Here is a 25,926-nt window from a genome sequence, read left to right on the forward strand (position 1 = left end):
CACATCCTGGCTGATGTGCTGTTCCGGGTGGCCATTCCACGCCTCCTGTGGGAGGCCCACTAGGCGGGCAGTCAGGGTGCCCAAGAGCCTGAGCTCAGAAACATCGTCATTACACACAGTGGCAGGAACTGACTTTGCACAGGCAAGCACCTCAATAAATAACCCCTTTGGGGAGAGTGGAGGTCTATGATCACAGGTTGGAGAGAGGCAACAGAGACAAGTAAACCAATCAAAAGCATTAACGAATGAGAATTTGGGCATGGTGGAGAGTAGAAGACAGACAAGAGGAAAAGGGTAGAGAATAGATGAGAAGGGGGCACTGGACAGCACGGCAAAGGCTGAAGAGAGAGCCCATTATTGCAGGGTCCAGGTCACCTGAGCAGGTGTATGAGTCCAATTTAAGTTTGTGTCTGTGTGATGTTTGTGTCTGAACTATAAAATCACTCCATCTCCCCAAACCTTCAGTAAACAAATGGCTCAGGTGAGGGAACTTTTAATAGAAATCAAGAGAAGGGAGGCTAGTCCCACGTCTCAGTCAGAAAAGAGCAGGGATGAGAGAAAACGCCCATATGGGGACAGAGGAAGTACCTTCCCACAGGACATGCAGTCAAGCACTAGGCCTTGTGACGGGAACCACAAATATAGGGTGACCAACTGGGACTTCCCCTGTTAGCACCCAAAGTCTGGCATCCAGGAACCCCTCAGTCCCGGGCACCTATACACATGCCAAGAAGTGTCCTCTCCCCTTCAGCTGCCCACTGGCCTCACCAGCACCAGGACCATGGCAGCAGTCACAGGTTAAAATCTCTGTGACTTTTTCTCCTCCCTATCTCCCAAGCCAGCCCCATGGAGCCCAGATCTTCTTGAAGCAGTGATACAACTACGATGCACTGAACCCTACTGAGCTCAGAGAAAATGCGATGTGGACGGAAATTCTCCACCCCTTCAATTTATCATTCACTCCACAAACACAGACCACGCACCAAGTCTTTAAAAATTTATTTTAGGATTTCTAACTATGCTTGGCACATAGTAGGTGGTCAATAAATATTTGGATAATGAATAAATGGAAACACAGAGCTTCCCTTTTGAGAGTACTTCTAATCCTATTGTAGAAAAGACATGTATCTACATTTGAATTTATAGCCACTATCTATTGTTTAAAAAAGCAACTTGGGTTTTCATTAGAGATCTCTATCTCATTAATGGAGAAATGTTTATTCCTGAGGGACCCACAACTTCAGAAGCCAACACTGCTATCTACTGGTTTATACCTCTCACGGCACAATATATGTCTCCCAGGGTCATTGTAAGCCTCCCAAAAGGCTTGTGTAGATTTGGTCTTCAATCTGTATCCAACTACTACTAATCATTGTCACACAGACTGGGCTAGAAATCTAAGATACAGGAAAAGACTAATCCTCGTTTTAAATGTGATTGGCATTTGCATTATAAGACAGCCTTACCTAAGATCGTGCTTTGTGTCCTACGTTGGGGTTTCCCCAGAAGCAGACCCTGAGATAAGGGGTTGGGTCCAATTGATTGATTAAGGACTTGATTGCTAAGGCTGAGGGAAGGAGGGCAGGGGAGACAAAGCAGCCAAGCCAGGGTGTGATATCAGGGGAGTCCCAGCTTCAGCCTGATCCTGAGGGGAGCTCCTCCCACTCTATGCCCAGGAGCTGGGACTTTGTCATCTGAGAGCAGTTTCTCTCTGGTGGGGGCTGGTCCCAGGAGCCTGGCATTCCCAGGCACTTCCGCTCTCTGTCTGTGTGAAGCTGCTCCTGGGCACAAGCGATCCTTGGAAGGCTGCAGATCCAAGTTCTTAGCAACCAGCATAGATGCTGGGGGTTCTGACTCAAGGGCTGCCCACAGTGTCCACTATAGCCATTGTAGTTCTCCTTAGTCAAATCTACAAGCTTTGAAATCTTTCTGTAAGAGCTAACGTGGTAAGGGGATCAGGAGCGAGAATCTACAGTGATGGGACTTTGGGGAAAAATCAGCCTATGTGGTGAGTAAGGGATGACACAGCTGATGGGCAGTGGTAGTACCCATCCCTCTCTGTCAGACTTCATCCTTTTGAATGGAAAAATCCTTTAAAACGTAAATATCAGTAACCAAGGAATGGCCTCATTTCACATTTGACTATGGAAATTAATTTAACCAAATCAGGCCAACCACATAATTGGTGGGGCCCAGGGCAAATTGAAAATCCAGGGCCCTTTATTTAAAATGGAGGGGGAAAGGGCCACTAAAGACGCTAAAATATAAGACTTTTCCTTTCTTCTATGGTCTTTCTCTCAATCTGTCATGGTGTTTTTTATTTGCTACTTCATGTCACACTCCCTGGAGTGCAGGGATCATCGCCGAGCAAGCACAGAGCCTCACAGGCTCCCTGGACCACACTCCACTCGGCGCAAACAGCCCGCCAGCTGCAGGGCCCCTTCCTGCCAGTCTCTAGGCTGATGCGCTATGCCCTGGCCAGGGATGAGAGAGGCAATCTACCCTTCCACATGCCCATTGTCCCAACCCCCAATGGACAGGCAACCGCTAAGGAATCGCAACCTCCATGTGTGGATGCTCTTAGACTCTGGATGGAAGGACATGAGGCTTGCCCCCAGCAAGTTGCTGTCTAAATGAGCTGTGGTGCCGCTAGCTTGGGGCATGAATGGTTTCCACTGTGCCCCACTTCAGCGTGCGTGCACCTGTTCCTACCCACACGCCACCCAGGCCCCCACCAGGATGGAGGGTGGCGGTGGTTGCTGGACAGGGGTGGAGGCGGGGGCCAGGCAAGGCCAGAGCACCAAGGATTAGCAGGACAGGAGTGGTCATTGGGTGCGGTTAGGGAGGTGGAGGCTAAGTGGGGCTCTGGGCACTCGAAGACTGGGGAGAGGGCGGTTCAGAACCCTTCCCGGGGAGCTGGCATGAGGCAGGACCCTGCAAGAGCTGAAACTGTAGGTCCCTGGAGCATGTTCCGCTGTCGTACCGCATGCCACTTATGAAACACAAATGGGGAGATAAAGCCTTAATATTTCAAGATGGCAACAGGAGAGAGTTAAGCCTGAGCACAAGGCCCTTCTCAGCACCGGGCCCCGTGGGACTGCACGGGTCCCATCCCGTGAAGTCAGTCCTGATCCGAATTCTGTCTATGCAGCAACCAGAGGATGGGGGAGGACGGGATGCAGGTGAGTGAGGAGAGTCTGGAGCATTGGGTACTGCCAGGGAAGGCATGCCTCAGTGGCCCTCCCTCTCCTGAGGGGTCAGATTCGGATTGTTCCTAACCCCCTTGATTCCTAAGTGATAAAACAGAAAGAGATGCCCATGTGGTGGATTTCTGTGGAACACCAGAGGACTTGGGGCAGGGATCTGGGTTCACGCCTGTTGTCTTTCCTGGTTGGGAGATGGTGATCTGAGGTACAGTGTGATCTCGAGGAACATCACTTTCAGAGAAATTGGTTTTTTTGCTCTATTTTATTTTGTGGCTGATTACCTAAATACTTGTGAGATGCCCTAAATATTCAGTACATGTTGAGTACACTCTCAGGTGAAGCACTGTCTCGGGGACTATGGAGATCCTCACATTTATGGAATGATGAGCTGCAGAAAGAGAGAAAATTCACATGGCAGAAGAGCTAGAAGGAAAGAGTGAAAGACTGAGGCTCGCGGGACAGAGTGGCAGAGGAGAGAGGAATCTAAGGAAGGGTGGCATGAGGTCCCTGTGAGGAGCTGGGGGGAAGGAGGCACTTGAGCTGGTCCAGAAGGGCAGGAGGGACTTAGAAGGCAGAGAGGAAAGAGGGAGAAGACGAAAGGTGAAAATGAGCACCGAGTGCTCCAGAGACTCTGAGGCACTGGCCCAGCGCCTTTTAGCTAAACCAGCTCCCAGTTGGCTATGGGCAGCCAACAACAGGCTCACAGAGGCTTCTATTTCCTTCATCTGAAAATGGAAATAACATCTACCTCACAGGGTTCTTGTGCAGATTGAAATAGAGAATGACTTTAAAGTACTTGGCACAATGTCCAGCACATAATCATCATATTCGTTGAGTCTCTCTGATCGCTGGCCAGAGGAGCCTACTTGAGCTACCCTTGGCTGAGATAGGAAGCATCCTCTGAACACATCAGGAGCTCTGGAACCTGCAATTGAGCCCTAGGAAGGGCATCGCAGCCTGTCCCTCTTTGATTCTGGCTTCATCCTTCTCTTTTCCCGCAGACAGGCTTCTTCTGTTTTTCTGGCCCACATAGAGGATAGAAGGTGCCTGGCCCATAGTTCCCAAGCATCCTGAGGAGAGATGGACTCTCTCTCAAGATTTCAATGTCAAATTCAGAGGGTAGGGGAACTGATAACCAGCTTGGTTAACTGCTCTCCCTCAGTACAATCACCTGTGTCCAGGGGTTCAAGACCATTTTGTGTGATGTGGAGGCAAGACAGTTAGGGGGTTATCGTGGGCTGGGTGGAGAGGTAGAGATGTCTGCCATATATGCAACTATTCTTAGCTACCATTATTATATGAACATTAAGACAACTTTCTTAAGAAAACAGGTCAGCCAAGTGTTATCACTTGCTTTTTCTTAAAACAACTTTATCAAGATATAATTGGCATACAATAAACTACATGTTTATTGATTAGTTGTGATGTATGTACACACTCATAAAGCCACCACCACAATTAAGATAATAAATGAGGCAGCATCCAAACAGATTATTTGTCCTCCTTTGTATTCCCTCCTTCCTACCCCTTCCCAGTCAACTGCTGATGTGCTTTCCATCATTAAGGATTAATTTGCATGTTTTAGAAGTTTAAATAAACGAAATCATATAGTACATACATTTTCACATGGCTTCTTTCACCCAGTGTAATTATTTTGAGATTCCTCTCTGCTACTGTGCTTACCAATAGCCCATTCCTTTTCATTCAATTGTATGAATAAACCACCATTTGTTTACTCATTCATCTAATGATGGGCTTTGACCTAATTTTGGCTATTCCAAACAAAGCTGCTATGAACATTCATGTAAAAGTCTTTGTGTGGACATGTATTTTGAGCAAATACCTAAGAACAGAATGCCTGGAATATATGGGAGGTGTATATTTATCTTTTTAAGAGACTGCCAAACTGTTCTCCAATGAGGCTGTACCATTTTACATTCCCACCAGAAGTGTATGACAGTCCCAGATGCTGCATATTCTCAGCAACACTTCTCATCACTGTTTTTAATTTCAAACTTGTGGATATATCTATCTCATTGTGGTTTTAATTTGCATTTCCTTGAAGGCTAATGATGTTGAGTATCTTTCCACTACTTACTAGCCACTACATATCTTCTTTGTTGCAGTATCTCTCCAAATCTTTCACCCATTTATTATAGTATGATTGTTTTCTTACAATTGAGTTTTTAGATTTCATCACATTTCTGAATAAAAGCCCTTTAATAGATATATATCTCGGATGTATTCTCTCCCAGGTGGTTGCCTACCTTTTTACTCTCCCAACAGTGTCTTTAAAGGAGCAGAGGCTTTTAATTTTATAAAATCCAAAATAACAATTTGTTCTTTTTATGGATTGTGCTTTTGGTGTCATACCTAAGAAATCTTTGCATAACCCAAGATTGCAAAGATTTTCTCCCATTTTTCTTCAAAAAAAGTTTATATTTAGATCTATGATCCATTTTGAGTTAATTTTTATATACAGCACAAAGTATAGATTGAAGCTTATTTGTTTGCATTTGGATATAAAATTTTTCCAGCATCATTCGTTAAAATGACTATCCATTTTTCACTGAATTCTCTTTGCACCTTTGTCAAATTTCAGTTATCTATATACATGTGGGTCAATTTCTGGATTCTGTTCTGTTCTATTACTTATACTTATAATATTCATCTTTAAATAAGTCTTAAAATAGCATTAGCCCTCTTAAATTATTGTTTATTTTTCAGGGTTCTTTTGGGTATTCTAGGTCCTTTGTATTTACATATAAATTTTAGAATCAACTCATCAATTTTTATTTGTTAATAAAAAAAGGTTACTGGGGTTTTCATTGGGATTGTATTGAATCTATAGATCATTTTGGGCAGAACAGACATCTTAACAATACTGAATCCTCCAAGCCATGAAAAAAAACTATTTTTCTCCTTTTATTTACATCTTTAATTCCTCTTAGCAATGTTTTGCAATTTTCAATGTATAGGTCTTTCACATTTTGGATCAGATTTACCCTCGAGTATTTCTTGTTTTTGATACCATTATAAATACTATTTTTGTGTGTGTGAGGAAGATTGGCCCTGAGCTAAAGATTTGTGCAAATCTTCCTCTATTTTGTATGTGGGACACCACCACAGCATGGCTGATGAGTGGTATGTAGGTCTGCGCCTGGGATCCGCAACTGCGAAACCTTAGGCCGCCAAAGGGAAGTACACGAACTTAACCACTATGCTACCAGGCCAGGCCCTATAAATAGCATTTTTTTTTAAATTTATAGCTACAATTTATATGTATGTGTGTACTGAATTTGTACACTGTCATTTAAATAGCTTCACTTATTAGTTCCAGTAGCTTTGTTGGTAGATTCTATCAGGTTTTCTGCATTGATAACAGTTATGTAAAAATAAAGACTGGCGACCTTCTTTCTTTGCAATCAGAATTCCTTTTATTTATTTTTCTTGCCATGTTGCACTGGCTACAAACTCCAGTATAATATTGAATAGAAGCGGTGAGAACACACATCCTTGTTCTTTTTCTTCATCTTTGCAGAAAAACACTTACTCTTTCCCCATCAAGTATGATGGGAGCTATAGCAGGATTTTCGTATTTGCATTTTAGCAGGCTAAGGAAGTTCCTTTTTACTCCTAGTTTTCTGACAGTCTTTATCATAAGTGGATGTTGTATTTTGTCAGTGCTTTTCTGTATCTATTGAAATGATCACATGGCTTTTATTTTTGATATGTTAATGTGGTGAATTACCTCAATTAATTTTCAAATGTGAAACCAACTTTGCATTCTGGAGATAAGCCCAACATGGTCATGATGTGTTATTCTTTTTATATGTTGTTGGATTCAATTTGCTAAAATTTTGTTCAGAATTTTTACATCTATATTCATGAGGAATATGTGTCGGTAGTTTTTATCTTGTGATGTCTTTGCTTTGTGTAAGTATCACAGTAATACTGGGCTCATAAAATGATTTGAGTATTCTCTCCTCTTCAGTTTCATGGAAGAATTTGTGCAGAATTTTTATTATTTCTTCTTTAAATGTTTGGTGAAATTCCATAGTGAAGCCATTTGAACATGGAATTTCATTGTAGGAAATTCAAATTCAAATACTTTAATAGATATAGAACTGTTCAGGGGCTGGCTGCATGGCTGAGTAGTTAAGTTCACGTGCTCTGCTTTGGTGGTCCAGGGTGTCACTGGTTCAGATCCTGGGCACAGACCTAGCACCACTCATCAAGCCATGCTGGGGTGGCATCCCACATAGAGGAAATAGAAGGACTACAGCTAGAATATACAACTATATACTGGGGAGCTTCGGGGAGAAGAAGAAGAAGGAAAAAGGAAAAAGGAAAGATTGGCAACAGATGTCAGCTCAGGGCCAACTTTAAAAAAAAAAAAAGGAACTGTTCAGTTTATTTCTTCTTGAATGAGTTTTGGTATTTAACATCTTTCAAGGAATTTCTCATTTCATCTAAGTTGTTGAATTTATTGGCATACACTTATTCTCAATATTCTCTTATTATCATTTTAGTATCTGTTGAATATATACTGATGTAACCTTCCTCATTCTTGACATGGGTAATTTGTCTTTGGCTTCATAGATTTCCTGTTTTACAATTTATTGATTTTCACTCTGATCTTTATTATTTCCTTTCTGCTTATATTGGTTCTAATTCGCTCTTCTTTTCTAGTTTTAGGATGGAAGCTGAGATCACTATTTGTGACTGTTTTTCATTTCTAATGTAGGTTTTTAGAGCCATAAATTTCCCCCCTAAGTATTGTTTTAGTGGCATCCCCAAAATTCTTAAATATTATGCTTTCATTTTTATTCAGTTCAAAATACCTTCTAGTTTTTCTTTTACACAGATCATTTAGAAGTGGTTTATTTAGTACCCAAACATATGGGGATTTCCCAGAGATCTTAATGTCAGTGGTTTCTAATTTAATTCCATTGTAGTCAAAGAACGTACTTGATATGACAATTTTTTTTTAAAAAATCATCTGAGACTTGCTTCATTGCCCATAATGTGGTCTATATTAGTAAATTTCCGTGGTTCCTTGAAGAGAATGTGTGTTGTGCTATTTTGGGATGAATGTTCTTTATTTAAATGTCAGTTGGGTCAAGTTGATTCATAGTGTCATTCAAGTATTCTTTATCCTTGCTGATTTTGTCTACTTCTGCCAGCTATTAAGAGAGGGGTATTGAAATCTCCAGCTATAAATTTTGATTTGTCTCTTTCTCCTGGAAGTTCATGTTGAAGAAATACTTCATGTATTTTGAAGTTCTAAGGTGCATAAATATTTAGAATAGTCATATCCTCCTAATTAATTGACCTCTTTTATATTAGGAAATGAACTTCTTTAGCTCTGGTAATATTCTTTGCTCAGAAATACACTTCATTTGATATTAATGTAGTGACTTCAGCTTTATTCTGATATTTTCTTTTGATTAGATTTGTTTGATTTGATGAGCATAGTATATCTTTTCCCATCCTTTTACTTTTAACATATTTGCATCTTTATATTTAAAGTGCATTTCTTTTAAGCAGTGTTTGAATCTAATCTGGTAATCTCTGCCCTTTAATTCAGACGACTGGAGCATTTACATTTAATGCGAGTATTGGTATGGTTAGTTTAAGTCTATCATCTTGTTATGTGATTTCTATTTTTACCATCTGTTCTTTGTTTCCTTTTTCCTGTTCTTTTCTTCTCTGTTTTGGATTGAGTATTTTTTTTAATGATTCCATTTTTTTCTCCTTTGTTGGCTTATTAGCCGTAACTCTCCGTTTTGTTATTTTAGTGGTTGCTTTAGGTTTTATAATAGATATCTATATACCTGTATATTATAGTATACATTATACAACCTCACGTATAATAAAAGAACCTTACAATATTATTCTTCCACATCTTTACTCCAGTCCTTAATGCTATTGTTGTCATATATTTTACTTATACTTATGTTACGATCCCCACAAGACCTTGTTATTGTGTTTAAACAGTCAACTATCTTTTAAAGAATTTCAAATAACAAAAAAATATAATTTATTTACCTATGTAATCATTTTTGTTATTTTTCTTTCCTTGGAGTAGATCCAGGATTCCATCAGGTGTCATTTTTCTTCTGATTACAGGACTTTCTTTAAGATCACTAGTAGGGCGAGAGTCAGCTGCTGATGAATTCTTTCAGCTTTTGTGTGCCAAAAAAGCCTTTATTTCACATTTAGTTTTGACAGATACTTCCACTGGACATAGATTTCTAGATTTACAGACTACTTTTCTTTCAGTACTTTAAAGATGCTGCATCACTGTTTTCTCACATTGGTTTTGATGAGAAATATGCTGTCATCCCTGTGTTTGTTCCTCTGTGTGTAATGTGTCTTTTTTCATTGACTGTTTTAAAATTTTTTCTTTATCCTTGGTCCTGAGCAATTTGATTATGATGTACCTTGGTGTTTTTTTATTCATGTGTCTTATGCTTGTGGTGTGTTGAGCTCCTTGGATCTGTGGGTTTATAGTTTGCATCAAATTTGAAAAATTTTGGCCAGTATTTCTTGAACTCCTTTTTTGATTTCACCATCCATTCCTCTGGGGATCCTATTTGTATATTAAGCTACTTGAAATATTTTTGGGTTTTTTGGAATAGATTTTATTTTTCAGAGCAGTTTTAGGTTTACTTAAAAATTTCACAGCAAGTACAGAGAGTTCCCATATGCTCCCTCTCCCCGCCCCCTATGGTTTCTCTCATTATTAGCATCTTGCATTAGTGTGAAACATTTGTTATAATTGATGAACCAATAGTTATACATTATTGTTAACTAAAGCCCATAGTTTACATTAAGGTTGATTATGTGTTGTACAGTTCTATGAATAATGTCATGCATCAACCATTAAGGTATAACACAGAATAGTTTCACTGCCCTAAAAATGTTCCATAACCCACTTATTCATCCTCCTTCCCTCCCCATTAACCCCTGGCAACAAATAATCTTTTTACTGCCTCTATAGTTTTGCCTTCTCCAGAATGCCATAGAGTTGGAATCATATAGTATGTAGCCTTTTCAGATTGGCTACGTCATGTAATAATATGAATTCAAGATTCCTCTATGTCTTCTCATCGTTTGATAGCTCATTTCTTTCTATCACTAAATAATATTCCATTGTATGGATATACCAGTTTGTTTATTGTTAAAGAAAAATTATTCTGATGCTTGTTGAAAAGTAAAGGAAGAATTCACTCAAGACTATTGCAATAGGGGTCATGACTATTTCAATACGGGAGAGGAATTTTTCTCAACTATGACTATGCCAAGGACAAGTGCAGATTTATTGACAATGGACAGAGTGAGGGGGTCAGTGGATGGGAAATTACTAAGAGGAGATATCAAGACTAGGGAGATTCTTGCCAAAGGCAAGCCAAAGACTTATATATCTAAGGTAAGATGAGGAACTTGATCAGATTCCAGAGGTGGGGGATAACTTAGCCTGAGTCTCACTAAAACTGGGCTCGAGGAGGACAGACACAGAAGGTCAAGGTCAAGGACTAGTCAAGAAGAGGACTCAGAAGAGTCTAACTTTTAGTCAAGGAGAGAGAATTGTCATTATCCGTTCACATACTGAAGAGCATCTTTGTTGCTTCCAATTTTTGGCAATTATGAATAAAGCTGCTATAACACTTCATGTACAGGTTGTGCCCTCCATCTGGAAACTTAAGACAGTAAATTGGGGCAATCACAGGGCTCAGCTGTTTCTTCCAGTTTCTCAAGGATCACTTTCCTTCATTACCTGATGGCCAGTCTTGAAAACTATTGCTTTATGTATTTTGTCTGTTCGTTATTGTTTCAGATAATATAGCAAATTTGGTCTCTGCTACTCCATCTTGGCTATAAGCAGAAGTCCCAAATGTCATTAACCACAGTTTACTAAGGAGGAAACAATGACTAGATTTTTTTTTTTTTTACTTGCCCAAGGTCATATAGCTGATTACTGTTTGCTAACCAGTAAATACAGCAATGGGCAAGGGGCAGAACTATTTCAAGTGGTCCATCTGCATTCCAGTCCTCAGAACAGAAAGGGAAATGAAGCATCTTATGTGAGAGAAGAGCTAGAATTGCTGATTAATGAGACAGGATAGGTGAACCATCCTTCTTTTGTTGACAGCCAGACCTAGGTCAAAGTTGCTGAAAACTGTTAAGAATAAGAATTCCCTGTACTGCCAAAGGAGAGATGAGAAAGTCATTTTCCCTAATGGATTATTACAGGAAAATCCCAACACCAATCTAGAGGGACATTTTGACGTTTAGGATGACCTGATACACAGAAGGACACCCCATGAGTCAGTGCTCATTCTACTCAAACCTGCACTACAGCCAGCATTGGGGGACATAAACGTCCCTTGCCTGCCCTTCTAAGCAGCCATCCAGTTCCATACTACCATCTGCATAAAAATAGTAAACCAGATTTTGAAGCATCTGATAAATAATCTAAAAGATTATTAAAATCACAATGTGTTCATAATAAGAAGTAAAATTAAATGAGAAAAGAAATTTCATTTGGACGACACGACTGTCCATCTTGTAAGTTCAAACTGGCACAGTAATCATGAGTGTGCTGGACTCATATTTGGTTGGACTTCAGATGTCAACAATACCAGCACATAAACAGCAATAACAAACTACGTGGGAGAGGGGCTAGCTGCCAGAAAAGAGGATACAATTTCTATCCCTCTAAAAATTTCAGTGTCATGCAAAAACAATCAATTCCATGACAAATTTAGAAAATAGCAGATAAAACATGAATAAGCATTTAATTCCTTTATCTGATGGGAAACCCGAGACACAAATATCATTAACACATACAAGCACAGCTTTTTGAAGTTCCAGGTTTCTCTATAAGTGGCACTTTGTAGATTACAAATATGTTTTTATAACACATCATTAAAATGTTCAGCCTGCCAAGTAAAAGCATTCATTATATCTCCCTGTTTGTCAAGTTTAGAAGTCTCTATACAAATTTCATTTGCTTTATTTTAATTATTTGGGCATCAATTTTTCCTATCTCTTGATTAAAGCCAGTATCCTTTTCTTCCATTCTTAAGTGCATTTTTGTGCAAGTCTTGGAATTCATGAGCACGTCAGGAAGATCAAAATACAGTTGGGAAAATGACTAGCTAGCAGAATGAGTCATAGTCTAATGTTTGATCGCTTACATCAAAGATTATATGCGGGAGTTCAGAAACATTTCATATTTTGCTCATGTTGTGATGTCTTCAAGTAGCACCTCCTCACTTGTGGAAGAAATTACTACAAAATTCCCCCAGCCACCTGCTGCCTAAGATAACAATCAAAGTTGCAATCTCTGCCCTGCCATTATATTGTGTCAGTCTACTGTAGTATTTGAAACAACAGGCTTAAAAAAAAAATTAAAACACTATTTGCTAACTGGAGTCTAGCTGTGAGTTTGTTTTTCAGGGCTTTGTTAAATCTATAGAATGGCCCAATATGTCCTGTTCATATAACTTTTGATGTCTGTGGATCTCAGACTGTATTCCTGGTTTGACTTGTAGCAATGCAATTTAAAAAAACATGCAGTATGTTCTTAAAAGCAACATAACCAATTCAGGATTTATTCATTGACACCATTCCTGCAACATGTGACATAGTCAAACATGTTACAATAGCTCTTTTTTTTTTTAATTTCACAAGGAATTCAAGAATATCAGACTGATTCTGTTTCAGTCATATTACACCTTGATGCTGTGGTTTTATTCCAGTTAGATTCTTTGTCTTCTTTTCTCCCTTTCTCTTCCCCACTCCCTCCACTGTCTGCCTCCAGGACTGGGTATGGTGAGGCAAGTGGGAAGAGTGGGGCAAGAAGCAAACCCACTGGGTTTGAGACACTGAAAGTTTGAGTTAGAGTATCAATTGTTCAAAATACAGTAAGTTTACGATAGAATTTAGACCTTAGCAACTTGATATCACTAATTTCAAGCTTTAGTTCCAGCAATGTAAGGCACTCTGAAATTCATCAAGGGATGCTCTGACATCTCAAGAAGCCGTCAGCAGTGTCAGAATGAATGATGACAAGGCTTTCATTGGTGCTCAACTGATGGCCTTTTTTAATCGTCAATGCCCACCACCACCCCAAATAGACACAGAGGGAATAAAGCCCAAGAATGGTACTCACCAGCCTTGATGTGGACATCCTGACTTCTAATTTTCCCTGAAGGATTTTCAGCTGTGCAATAATAAGTATTATCATGGATTAAGGTACTAAAGCTTGAAGGAGGGAAGGGGAAAATTTGGAGAGTGCCGTTGGGGTGGACGTGGCGGATCCCGGGAACATCGTAGATCTCCTCGCCCGTCGCTAGGTACCATCTGAGAGACACAGGAGGGATGCCCGCAGCGGGGCAGGGCACCAGGGTCCCCGTGGTGCTCGCAAACACTACCTCTTGCAGAGATGCATTGACAAAGTACAGGCTGGAGTGAAGGTCCTCACTGAAAACTGAAAAGACAACACAAGAACCGGTCAGTAAGATGCGCCTTCTAAATCTGTCCTTTGATCAGCCTGGCCTCAGAAGGTTATTCTCGACTAAAACTAAGTAATTCAAAATTTGTCAACCTACTATGGACAGAGAGGCTTATTTTTCCAATAAGGTACCATCCTCATCTCATATTTTGTACACAAACTAAGTTATATCCTGGATCTTAGCTTTGATTAGATCTTCAGCCCTGCACCGCATGCTCGGTTCTGTCTCCATATTACTGACCACTATTGGAAATTATATTATGTATTTTGTAATCATTTATTGTCTGTCTCCCCCGCTAGAACACAAGCCCCTGAGGACGAGGTCCTGATTTCTCATGCTATTACCTAGAGCACAGAACCTAACATTCAGAGGGCACTCAGTAAAGAGAAGAGAAATGAATGAATGACTAGATCCAGTTGCTAGGACCAAATTGCTCAGGTTGGTAGGTACACTGAGAGCTATTTTTGAATGAAAGTAGTCACAGGTTTTTAAAATTAAATTTGAAGATCATATGTAAAGTACTTTTAAAAGTACAATTTGTTTTCTGAAAATAGCGTGCAATCAAAAATGCATTTTTTCATTGAAAATATATAGCAACACTTTGACAAAAGTATCATTCAGTTCCACCAGACTGTAACAGTCTCTGTCGCATTTTACATTTTATCTTCTGGTCCATCTCCCTACACGTCTTACCTATATAATTCTTATAATGTGCATACATAAACCATGCAATTGCTAGAGACTGTTTTATCCTCTTAACACTGTTTCATATACATAATATCATATTTCTCTACAGACTTCACAAGTAAATAGTAAGGGGTACACTTTTGTATAATATGAGTTTCTAAACTATTTTCTTGATCTTACTTATTTAAACTGTTTCTGTTTTAATTACTACAAATAAAATGTCTGCAAACCTGTTCACACATTTGGTTTTTTAATTCATTGATTGAGTGCCTAGATTGCACTTAGTAACAAATAATTATGAAGTGTCATTTATACAAACAAAGGAAACAACTTCTAGAACCCAGAAATTAAACAAAAGATTTATAAATGCCACGAAGACCTCCTTCTAGGACCTCTGTGCTTATATATGACTTTCTTTAACAAATGCACACCCAGTCATATATCCACAAGAGAGAAAAGGAACCCGGGATGCTTGGAATTAACCTCACTGGGCAGAGACAAGAATAACATCTATTGAGCACCAATTCCCTCCCAGGCAATGTTATGAGACCTGAGTGTTAGTTCATTTGCTCTCAGGAACAACAGCTCTGCCAGGTGAGTATAGGCTCCACTTTGCAGAAGATGATGTGGAGACTCAGAAGGGTTGTCACTTGACCAAGGATGGAGCTAGGATGTCGCAGAACCAGAATTGGTCCTTCTGATGAGGACTTTATTTCACTATGTGGCTGCCTTTATCTATAAAGCCAAATCTTGAGGAAGCTGTGTTGACAAAATTTAGCATCCTCTAGATATCTTACTTGAAACATTTGCCCACTTTCTTTCTTTTCTTTTTTCTTGAGGAAGATTAGCCCTGTGCTAACATCTGTGCCCATCTTCCTCTATTTTATATGTGGAATGTCTGCCGCAACATGGCTTGATAAGCAGTGCATAGGTCCACACCTGGGATCCGAACCAGCAAACCCTGGGCCACCAAAGTGAAGTGGGCTAACTTAACTGCTACACCACCAGGCCGGCCCCCACCCACATTCTCTTAGTCTCTATCACCGGCAGTGACCACGAGTTGGCCCATCAGGGCTAGTGCTGACTATCTCTGAGCTGGGAAACAGAGTGAATGCCATTGGTCAAAAGACAATGGAGAAAAATACACTCTGTAAGGGCAACAGACTTACTCAAAGAGAAGACAGGGGTGTTCATCAGGTGGTAACTGATAGTTTGCTGTCCCAATCAAAACTAAATTCAGCAGTGCTCCATAAATCAGAATATGAAAATTATTGCTCACTGAGAAACTGGTTCGGATCAGAAGCGCAGTTCCTAGTTAAACACTGCAGCTTTCAGCTCAAATAAAAATGCTGACAGCGGCACTGTGATTTTACGTTTCGGCTTTCTAGGAAACTGACATCACCCCAAACATATTGTTAGGAAGGAGGTAACTGTCATTCTTCGAGGCTAATTAATTCCACCCAGATTCTTTTCTTCCCTCCCCACATTACCCTTCTGTCATCTCAATTGCGGGTAATTAAAACTAAATAAAACTTCGTCAAATTTGAATTTATTCTCTTGCCTCATACAAGTAGCCTTGTTAGAAGAGCAAGTGTTTGAAAATGTGAATGTATATAAGACATATTTCTTAATTAAACGTATAGTTTCCTACTGTAAGCCACATCCCAAGAGCCAGCTTGTGAAATTATTTAAATGACTGCGAGGAAAATGCAAAATAAATGTTTAATCCTAGTAAAGAGATAAGTGACCTGTAGGGGATTACTGTCACTTCTCCTTACATTTTTTAAGGCATTTCACATTTGTCTTTCTATTTCACACCACTGGGTTTAATAATGTAACATAAACTCATTCTCAAAGATACACGTCATATGGCCACAGAAAAGAAAACCCAACTATATTCCAACAGTTTTTGTTTCTTCCATGTAAGGGACCATCCATCTGCTTACATAACAGTAATCCATTTTATGGTGTGCCGCACGCACTTCAAATACAGTAACATTTGCTCCCCCCAGTAAGGACACAGGCAATCTTAATGTGAATTATGTGTGTGTGAAAGTTCCTTGAAAATAACTGCAGTTTAATAACAGAAAGCTAAACAAAACATTTGGCAGCCTCTTGTTGTGAAATTCAGGGTATAAATTCCTGCAATACAAACACTAGAGTGATGGAGGAGGCGGCTTCCGAGGATTGTTCCTCCATTTGCAGAGTTCTCCAGATTTTATATCCTTATAACAGATGGTACAACCAAGGCTCCAGTGACAAACATAAAGAAGAACGTTACATTAAAAAGAAAAATAAGTCAATATTGCTTTCTTTAAAATTCAAAGATGGTAAGGTGGAAAGAAGAGATGGGGGAGAAACTTTGCAGAAAGGAATGACACCATCATTCATGCATGCAACGATGTTTAGTGAGCATCTGCTATGTACCAGGCCTTGTGCAAGATCCCAGTGATCAAATTTGCAAGGTCAAATGATCTGTGTCATGGTACTGCTCTCAAGGAATCTCTGGGCTAGAGGGTGCCATGTTCATGTAAAGAGATTGATGGTAATTCTTTTGCTGAGTGTTGTGGCAGAATTATGCACAAAATGCTACAGGAGCATAAGTGGCAGAGAAAGCTTGCCAGAGGAGGAAGGGAAGGTAGATTCTAGGTAGAAGGCATAAGAATGTTAGGTCACTGAGTTTCTTAGGCAAGAGGGAAGTGAGAAGATACTGGATGACTGAAGGGCAGAACTAACAGCAACACAATTTTGGAGAAGAAGTTTGAGGTTCTTTATATTCATTTATTCTGTACATACTCACTCATCACCTAGCAAGTACCTGGCTCTGTGCTAAGGCCTGAGGACACGCTAACGACCAAGGCTTGGAGGGCGATCTCCGGGAGCTTACATTTCAGAAGCTTATTGTAAAGTCTAGATCATAAGAGGTGTCAGATCTCAAGGTGAAAAGCATCAGCTTAATTCCGCAGGCAACAAGGAGTCCCACCCATAGGTATATACCCAAGAGAAATGGATACAGATGTCCATGCAAAAACTTGTACACAAACGTTTAAAGAGGCATTATTTAAAATAGTCAAATGTGGAAACAACTCAAGTGTCATCAACTGAAGAATGGATAAACAAAATCGGGTATATCCATACAATGAATATTACTCAGCAATAAAGAGAAATGAAATATTGATATATATTGAAATAGCGATGCTATAGACATAGATAACCCTTTATAACTTCATGCTAAGTGAAAAAAAGCCAGTCACAAAAGATCACATACCATATGACTACATTCATATGAAATGTCCAGAAGAGGAAATTGTAGAGACACAAGTAGATGAGTGGTTTACTTAGGGCTGGAGGTAGGGTGAGGAGGTAGGAGGGTGACAGCTAAAGCATGCAGAGTTTCTTTTCGAGGAGATTAAAATCGTCTAAAATTGACTCTGGTGAAGGTTGTACATATCTGTGGATTTACTAAAAACCAGTGAATTGTACAAATGGGTGAATGCTATTGTATGTAAATTATAACTCAATAAAGCTATTTAAAAAAAAAGAGAGGGTCAATGAAAGTTTTGGCACAGAACAAGTAATTTCCCAGACTGTAGTTTCAGAAAGTAAATACTAGGTGGATGAGGAGTGAAGACTAGAGATAGGAAGTCTGAGTAGGCTGCTGTGGGGGCGGCTTAGACCTCCCTGGGCGTCGGTGCTGTGAAAGGAGGAGAAATACTAATTATATAGACATGTCTGATTTAATCCTGCCAGAATTTGTGGGCAGGGCATGGAAGTAAGGAGAGTGAGGATAAGGAAAAAGTCAATATGATCCAACTTTAATAGCTTGTATGCCTGGTTGCATAGTTACACTATGAATGAAGATGGAGAACACAGAAGACAGAGCTGGTTGGGTAGAGAAAATAATGATGTTAGTTTTACTAAGGTTCAGGGGGCCCTTCCCTTGGGGCATCCATTAGCAAGTTGAGAATAGGCATCCAAGATCCCAGAGAGATTCCACAGTGAAGGAAGCTGAAGTCCACCGCTGGGTGAGATATACAAAGAGAGTGCGAAGAACAAGAAGAGACAAAAATCAGAGAGATCTTCTGGGATCGTTAATATATAAAAGGCAAGCAAAGGATATTCGACAAAGGACTTGCACCCAAAATGCATAATGAACCCCTCTAAGTCAAGAAGAAAAAGACAATCCAATAAAAAATGGACAAAAGACACGCACAGTCACTTCACAAAGGCCAATATACAAGTAGCCAATAAGCACATGAAAAAATACTCAATGTCACTAGTCATTGGGGAAATGCAAGTTAAAAGCACAAGGAGTTACGACTACATAACCTTCCGAATGACGAAAATGGAAAAGACGGAATATATTGAGCGTCTCAAGGATATGGAGCAACAGGAACCTCATACATTTCAGGTGGGAATATAAATCAATAAAATTATTGTGGAAAACTGTTCACCACTACCTGCTGAAGCTGAGCATACGCATACTCTATGACTTAACAATTCAACTCCTAGGTATTTACCCAACAGAAATGCATACATATGCTCACCAAAAAAAATACACACTGAGGGGGCCAGCACTGTGGCCAAGTGGTTAAAGTTCTGTGCACTCCACTTTGGTGGCCCAGGGTTCATGGTTTCAGATCCTGAGTGTGGACCTCCTCCACTCAGCTATGCTGTGGAGGCGTCCCACATACAAAGTAGAGGAAGATCGGAATAGATGTTAGCTCAGGGCTAATCTTCCTCAAGCAAAAAAAAAAGGAGGAAGATTGGCAATGGATGTTAGCTGAGGGCAAATCTTCCTCACCAAAAAAATAACCACACTGGAATATTCATAGCAGTACTATTGGTACTGGAAACCTCTCAAATATTCATCAATAGTAAGATGAATAAATATATTGTGATATATTTGCACGTTGCATCACTACATAACAATAAGAATGAACAGCTACAAACAAAATATTATGAATTTCACAACCATAATGTTGAATGAAAGCAAACAGACACAACAATAGTATATACTGTTTTATTCCATTTATATCAAGCATAAATATGGGAAAAACTAATCAATGATGTTGAGTCAGGATAATGGTTACCCATGAGGGAGGGGCTAGAGAATGGAAAGGGCAAGAGGGGGCACCCAGGCAGCTAGCTATGTTCTTTCTCTTGACCTGCGTGCTGGGCATATTGATGTTTGAGCTAATGAAAAGTTCATTGAGCTGTACACTGTGATATGCACACTTTTATGTATATATTCTACACTTCAATTAAAAAGTTGAAGATTTTAAAGAAATGGAAAAAGACAGAACCATCAAGGAGATAAAGGGGAAATTATGAGAGGAGCAGCCCAAATCCTAGAAAGAATGATGCCTTAGAAACAAAAGGACAGTATTTTGGGAAGTCAACCAGCAGTTTTCAACAGTATTAACAGCTTCAGAGAAATCAGAAAACATGAGAACTAAAGAAGACCACTAGTTTTGCAAATTGAGTATATTCATTTTGAATGGAAATGTCATTTAGGTCCAAAATACTTTCATTGATTTTATAGGAATATGTAAGTGGATACGCTTACTAAAACAAACCATTTCTATAAATGTCTTCCAAAATGAAAAGGAATGTAATTTAGCCTTAGGTAAATATTATCTAGAAAGCATAACCCTTCGCTGATTCTGAGACTCCAAAATTTTTTATATTTAAATAAATGCTTAGAAGTTTAGTGTCATCTTGATCAGACAGTCTGAAAGCAGATAAATGAATGGTCTCACAATGACTTGGAAAGCATTCTAAGTTTCTTTGAAATAATTGCAAGTCAGGTTATAAAAATGTGCTCATACGGGGGCTGGCCCCGTGGCCGAGTGGTTAAGTTCGCGTGCTCCACTGCAGGCGGCCCAGTGTTTCGTTGGTTCGAATCCTGGGCGCGGACATGGCACTGCTCATCAGACCACTCTGAGGCGGCGTCCCACATGCCACAACTAGAAGGACCCACAATGAAGAATATACAACTATGTACAGGGGGGCTTTGGGGAGCAAAAGGAAAAAATAAAATCTTTAAAAAAAAAAATGTGCTCATACGTTACAGTAATTGTGCATTTAACTCTATTTCAATCATTCTATCTATTCCCCAGCATGGAAGAAATTGTGCAACTGTCCTCATGAATAAGAATTGGATAAAAACGTGAAATGACATAGAACTTAGAAATATGAAATTCTGTCTCTGTCCTTTATATATATATAGCCAAAAACTGGATTTACCCTCCTGCAAGGACACAGTCAGGCAGTACAGAACAAGAAGGCATGAAATAAGGAAACAAGCACAGTGGGTCCTGAGAGTGCCCAAATTTCTGCCCGGAGAGAGATCCCAAATCATTCCAAAAGGAGGAAACCTAAATAGAACCTGGTGGAATTTCTGAGTTGAGTAGGAAAAAATATGAAGCTTGGGAAGGCCAAGACCACTAGAATTTACAAAGCAGGAAGAGGGAAGTTGCATAGAGAGGGAGCTCCAGAGATCTGAAGAAGGCTCTCTTGGATGAGTCTTGAGCTGTGTACTGACATTTGCACATGCATGAGCAAACTACTGACGCAGCAAAAGAAACATCAGAAAGGAGCAGGTGGAAGATCCCTGAAACTCACACGGAGGAGGGAAAAGCTCATGTTCCAACCAGCCAGAATGGAAGGAACCAATACACGGGGTATCAGATAGAGTCCTCAAGTAAACACCCACAACAGTGGGGACAAAACACCATAAAAATACTTAAAAGAGATCCCAGAATGGATCCCAGAAGGGATTAAATTGATTTCAAGTAACTTAACTGCACAACAAACAAACGTCAATACTAGTTAATGGAAAAGAAAAAAGTCTGATAATCAATAATGTAAAATTTACAATATCTGGCCACAAAAAAAATTGGACAGAAGCAAGAAAATATGACATGTTATCAGGAGTAAACCCATTCAATAAAAACAGACACAGAAATTGCAGATGCTAGAATTAGCAGGCATGGACATTAATTAAAATAGCTATTATAAGTATTCGCCCAATATATTCAAGACAGTAGGAGAAAGCAAAGGCGTATTAATGAGAGAGATGAAGATCGCCAAAATGGAACTTCTTGAGATTAAAAATACTATATAAGAAATGAAAAACAAGCAAATGGAATTAACAACAGATTAGACCTTGTAGAAGAAAATATCAGTGACCCAGATAAGAGAGCAATAGAAACTACACAATTTGAAAAACAAAAAACAGGTCTACAGACAATAAATATGAAATTAGTGAGCTCTGGGACAATATCATTTGGCCTAATATGTATACAATTGTTCCAGAAGGAGGACAAGAAACAGAAAATTTTTGAAGAATTAATATCCAAAATTTTCAATATTTAATGAACATTAGAACCCCAAATATCCAATAAATTTAATGAACACCAAACAAGAAACATGAAGAAAATCGTACCATGACACATCATAATTAAACTGCTGAAAGCAAGTGATAAAGAGAAAAATCTTAAAGGCAGCCAAAAATTTCTTTTTAGTTCATATTACATACAGAGAAACAAAGATAAGAATGAAAGTAGACTTCTCACCAGAAATAATGCAAGCCAGATGACAGTGGAGACAAAAAGTTAAAGTATTATTTTAAAAGAATACAGAGAAAAAACCTTGCCAAGGTAAAATTCTATACCTAGAAAAAAACTTTCAAAATGAAAGCAAAATAATAATGACTTTTCAGACATTCAAAAGCTAAGAGAAGTCATTGTCGGTAGACCAGCAGTACAAGAAATGTTAAAGGCAGACTTTCAGGCAGAAGGAAATTGATATCAGATGGACATTTGTGACTTCACAGAAGAAATCATAGTGCCAAAATATGGTATATATGTGGATAAACATAAAAAAAACTTCCTTATTTAAAAAAATCATCAAAAGAGAATTTACTATTTAAAGCAAAATAACAATGATGTATTGCGGGGTTTATACCATATATAGAAGTAAAATGAATGAAAGTATCATCGTAAAGGCGGGTGGGGGGAAGGAAACAATCTGCTGTGGTGTCTCCTATACGGTAAGTGGTAGAATATTATTTGAAAGTAGGCCATGCTCATTTAAAGATATAAATTGTAAACTCTAAAACAAGCAGTTAAAAAACAAAACAAAAAGCAAAACAAAACTTAGATATTAACCAATGAATGTAGATAAAATTATTTTTAAAATACTCCACTAATCCCAGAAGAGACAAGAAAAGAAAAAAAAAGAACAAAAAATAGATACAAGAAATAGGAACAATTATCAAGATGGTAGATTTAAATCTGACCCCAAATGATGTTCACATTATATAAAAACGGGCTAAACACTCCGATTAAAATGCAGAAATTGTCAGATTGAATGAAAAATCAAGACCTAACTATATACTATTCAGGAGAAACTCATTTTAAATATGAAAAAGAAAGGAGATTAAAAATAAAAGGACAGGAAAATATACCATGCTAACACTATTCAAAAAGAAAGCTAGAGTGGCTATATGAAAATCCAATTAGATTTCAGGATAAGGAATTCTACTAGAATGGTTAATGTCTAATGATAAAGTGGTCAATTCATCAAGACAATATAACAATCCTAAATGTTTATGTACCTCATAAGTGAACTTCAAAGTACAGGAAGCAATTCTTCCAGAATTATAGTGAGAAATATCAAATCCAAAATGAGAACTGAGAACCAGGTTTCTTTCTTTTTTAGTGCTGTCATTGGGGTGACATAGTCATGTTTTTTGTTGAGATTTGATCCATCTACTTGTATTTTGATCTTAATAAATTGTATATAGAAAAAATCCAATCTTAACTAATGCTTATGGTTTACTAGGGTCCAGACACACTGGTCTCCTCAGTGTCTTGGGTCCCCAAGACCCTTCCCACCTCAGGGCCCTTTCCTGGAATACTTCATCATCCTTTGCCCAATTGGATGCTACTCATTCTGTGAATCTCAGCTTGAACATCAATTCCTTAGGGATTTATCCCTGGTCTTCTACCTCCCAGACTAGACCCTATGTCCTACCTCTGAGCTTCCTGCATCATTCATTCATAGCTCTTAGAGTTGTTCGGTACGTACACCCCACTATATTGTAATATATAAGGGAGGTACTGCATATGATATGATGCAACCTTATTCCTGGTACCTAGTGCACTGACTAGTACATTACAGAAGCCTTCAAATTTTTATGGAAAAAATAAATAAATGTTTAAAAGAAAATTATTATAGTTTCATACTATATAAAGCTAAAAATATTCCTTATAAGGAACAATATTTAATCCGTATTTCATATATGTCAACTATTATAATCTAAATTCCATCATATAGTTATCAAAGGACAACAAGCGTGAGTGACTGAGAAGAAGAATTGCTCACATATTATAAAAAGAACACATTTATGAGATTTTAGCTACTATGTGTAAGAATGTTCTTTTTATCCAATATTTGTACTGATTTTGCAACAAGGAAAAAAATCTCAACTTTGCTGTGTGTTTTACAAATCTCTGGAGGAAAAAAATAAGAAAAATGTTAATGTTTTACCCAGAAAATGTCTAAGTACTGTTTGCAGTAACTGTCTAGAGAATGATTTCCATATGTGTACAGGGAATTCATTTTAGAGAGAAAGTCTCTCCGTCCCTTTGGATGGATGAAAGTCACTCTCATTAATATTGCTGGGGGTTAAGTGTACATTTTCAGAGGAGAATACGGACTCTGTAATGAATACTATGTATGTAGTTCGCTATGTTCCAGCATTTACCTTTTAAGCTCAAAGGTTTTCAGACACATGAAAGTGGCTTGAGGTTTGGAAGAAGCAGAAGACACTCTGAGAATTATGATTACAAGCTGTAAAGCACATGAATAAACCAAAATGATGTCAATGACTCTTTGGGATGGGGGAGCACGGAAATTTGGGAACAAAAATAGAACAAATTAATTACGAAAGAGAGAGGAGTGCAGATTCACATAAGGAATTATAAATTACCGAAATCATCAGAAAAAGAGAGTGGGAAATAAAGCTAACATCATCATAATGTTGACAGAACTGTTTCCTGCAGATTAAAAGCAGATTAAAAGGCTGGGAGAAAGGGGAAAAAATTACAAAAAAAAGAATGTCCAAAAACACAGCGACATGAACTAGAAACAAACAAAACAGCTAAGCCACAATAAAACAAGACCATCAAATGAAATTAACTGAAGCCAACTGAATCACCTATCCTAGGGCTAAAAAAACAAAATAAATCACAACCAGGGACTGCAATGGCTTCTCAACAGAAAACAGAAAACCCAAGTCCAGTAAGGAAACCTCAAACTCCAGTGTTAGGCGTCAGCACTGAAGATGGAATAAGAAGAAGACACACATTCTTCTTAGGTAATCTCATTGACCATGATAGTGTTTAGCATCCTTTGGTTTTTTTTTTGGCCAGAACTTCATCATGCTCAGGGGCACTCAATTTTCCATTTGCTCCAGCCTAAGGACTTACACAAGTCTAACTTTTCAAGTAATTAATTTTTTCGGGTAATGCATAGGTCTTGTGTTTCAGTCATAAAACGAATGACCGTTCTCATAATTGCAAATATACCCTAAGTTGCAAGTGACAACAACTGTTTTAATTAGCAAGACCCTCAGAGGATTGACTCCAGTGTAACCTGGTCCCTCCAATTCACTAGCCTGAGTTCGAGGCCTGTTCATTGGCTTCGTCCTGTGTGACCTCCTTTAGCTTTCTCCAGTATGTCAAATCACGAGCCACTCGTCCGCTGCCATTAGCATCTCATGGCTGCCATCATCTTACCTCTCTTCTTCTCTGTCCTTAGGACTATGTGTAAATTTCTTTGCTATCATTTTAACGGACTTTCAGGCCCAGGATGGGTGACCAGTAACAGAGCATAGATGTTCAGTTGCCTCATCTTACCAGCAACGCCAACTGTCTCCAAAGCAGTGATAGGAAGAACCTATGTCTGGGCTCCAGGTATATGAGACCCCTGTATCTTTGCACAAAACATGGGGGAACATTGCACAGAACTCACCTGGCCTCATCAGCATCTGTACGTTCACACCACCTTATCCATACTTGTTGTTGTTGCCCTTGCTTAATCAAGATTTTGCTTATTTATGTGACCTTACTCATTGCTCAAACATTTGTACCTTGGATGCTTAGAAAAGGGGAGGGCATTGTTATCGCACACCACCTTCTTATACAGCACTGAGCGCCTGGATAATGCAATGAACACTTAAAAATAACTCAAGGCAGGCCTCCGTTAAGGTAGAAAGGGCACTTCTTTGCGACAAAAGGTGCACCTTCCTTGGGGTTCTCTGTGGTTGAAACTTGCTGTCAGGTTCTGATCTACGACAGCATGGAGGCCAAGGGCCTGCCCTTTCACCTCTCTGGACCTCGGTGTGCCCATTTATAGAAAAAGCCATGGGACTGACCTGGAGTTCTACAGCCAGAGTATCAAGCAAGGAAATGAAGATATTTTTAGATGATGCAAAG

At 39.0% G+C, this 25,926-nt stretch overlaps 1 protein-coding gene across 4 annotated transcripts in view; it reads right to left on the reverse strand.

Annotated features, from left to right (window-relative positions):
• DSCAM (DS cell adhesion molecule) overlaps positions 1–25,926 on the reverse strand; it is a 687,554-nt gene that overhangs the window by 563,349 nt on the left and 98,279 nt on the right. For all 4 annotated transcript variants that reach the window (XR_011495418.1, XR_011495417.1, XM_014839281.3 and 1 more), the window contains exon 2: positions 13,390–13,707. Coding sequence is in view for 2 of the 4 variants with exons in the window: in XM_014839281.3 (XP_014694767.2) it covers positions 13,390–13,707 (318 nt within the window). In the remaining 2 variants the exon portion in view is untranslated. The remainder of the gene's footprint in view (positions 1–13,389; positions 13,708–25,926) is intronic.

The sequence above is a fragment of the Equus asinus genome, chromosome 18 (assembly GCF_041296235.1).
Source record: "Equus asinus isolate D_3611 breed Donkey chromosome 18, EquAss-T2T_v2, whole genome shotgun sequence".
NCBI lineage: Eukaryota > Metazoa > Chordata > Mammalia > Perissodactyla > Equidae > Equus > Equus asinus.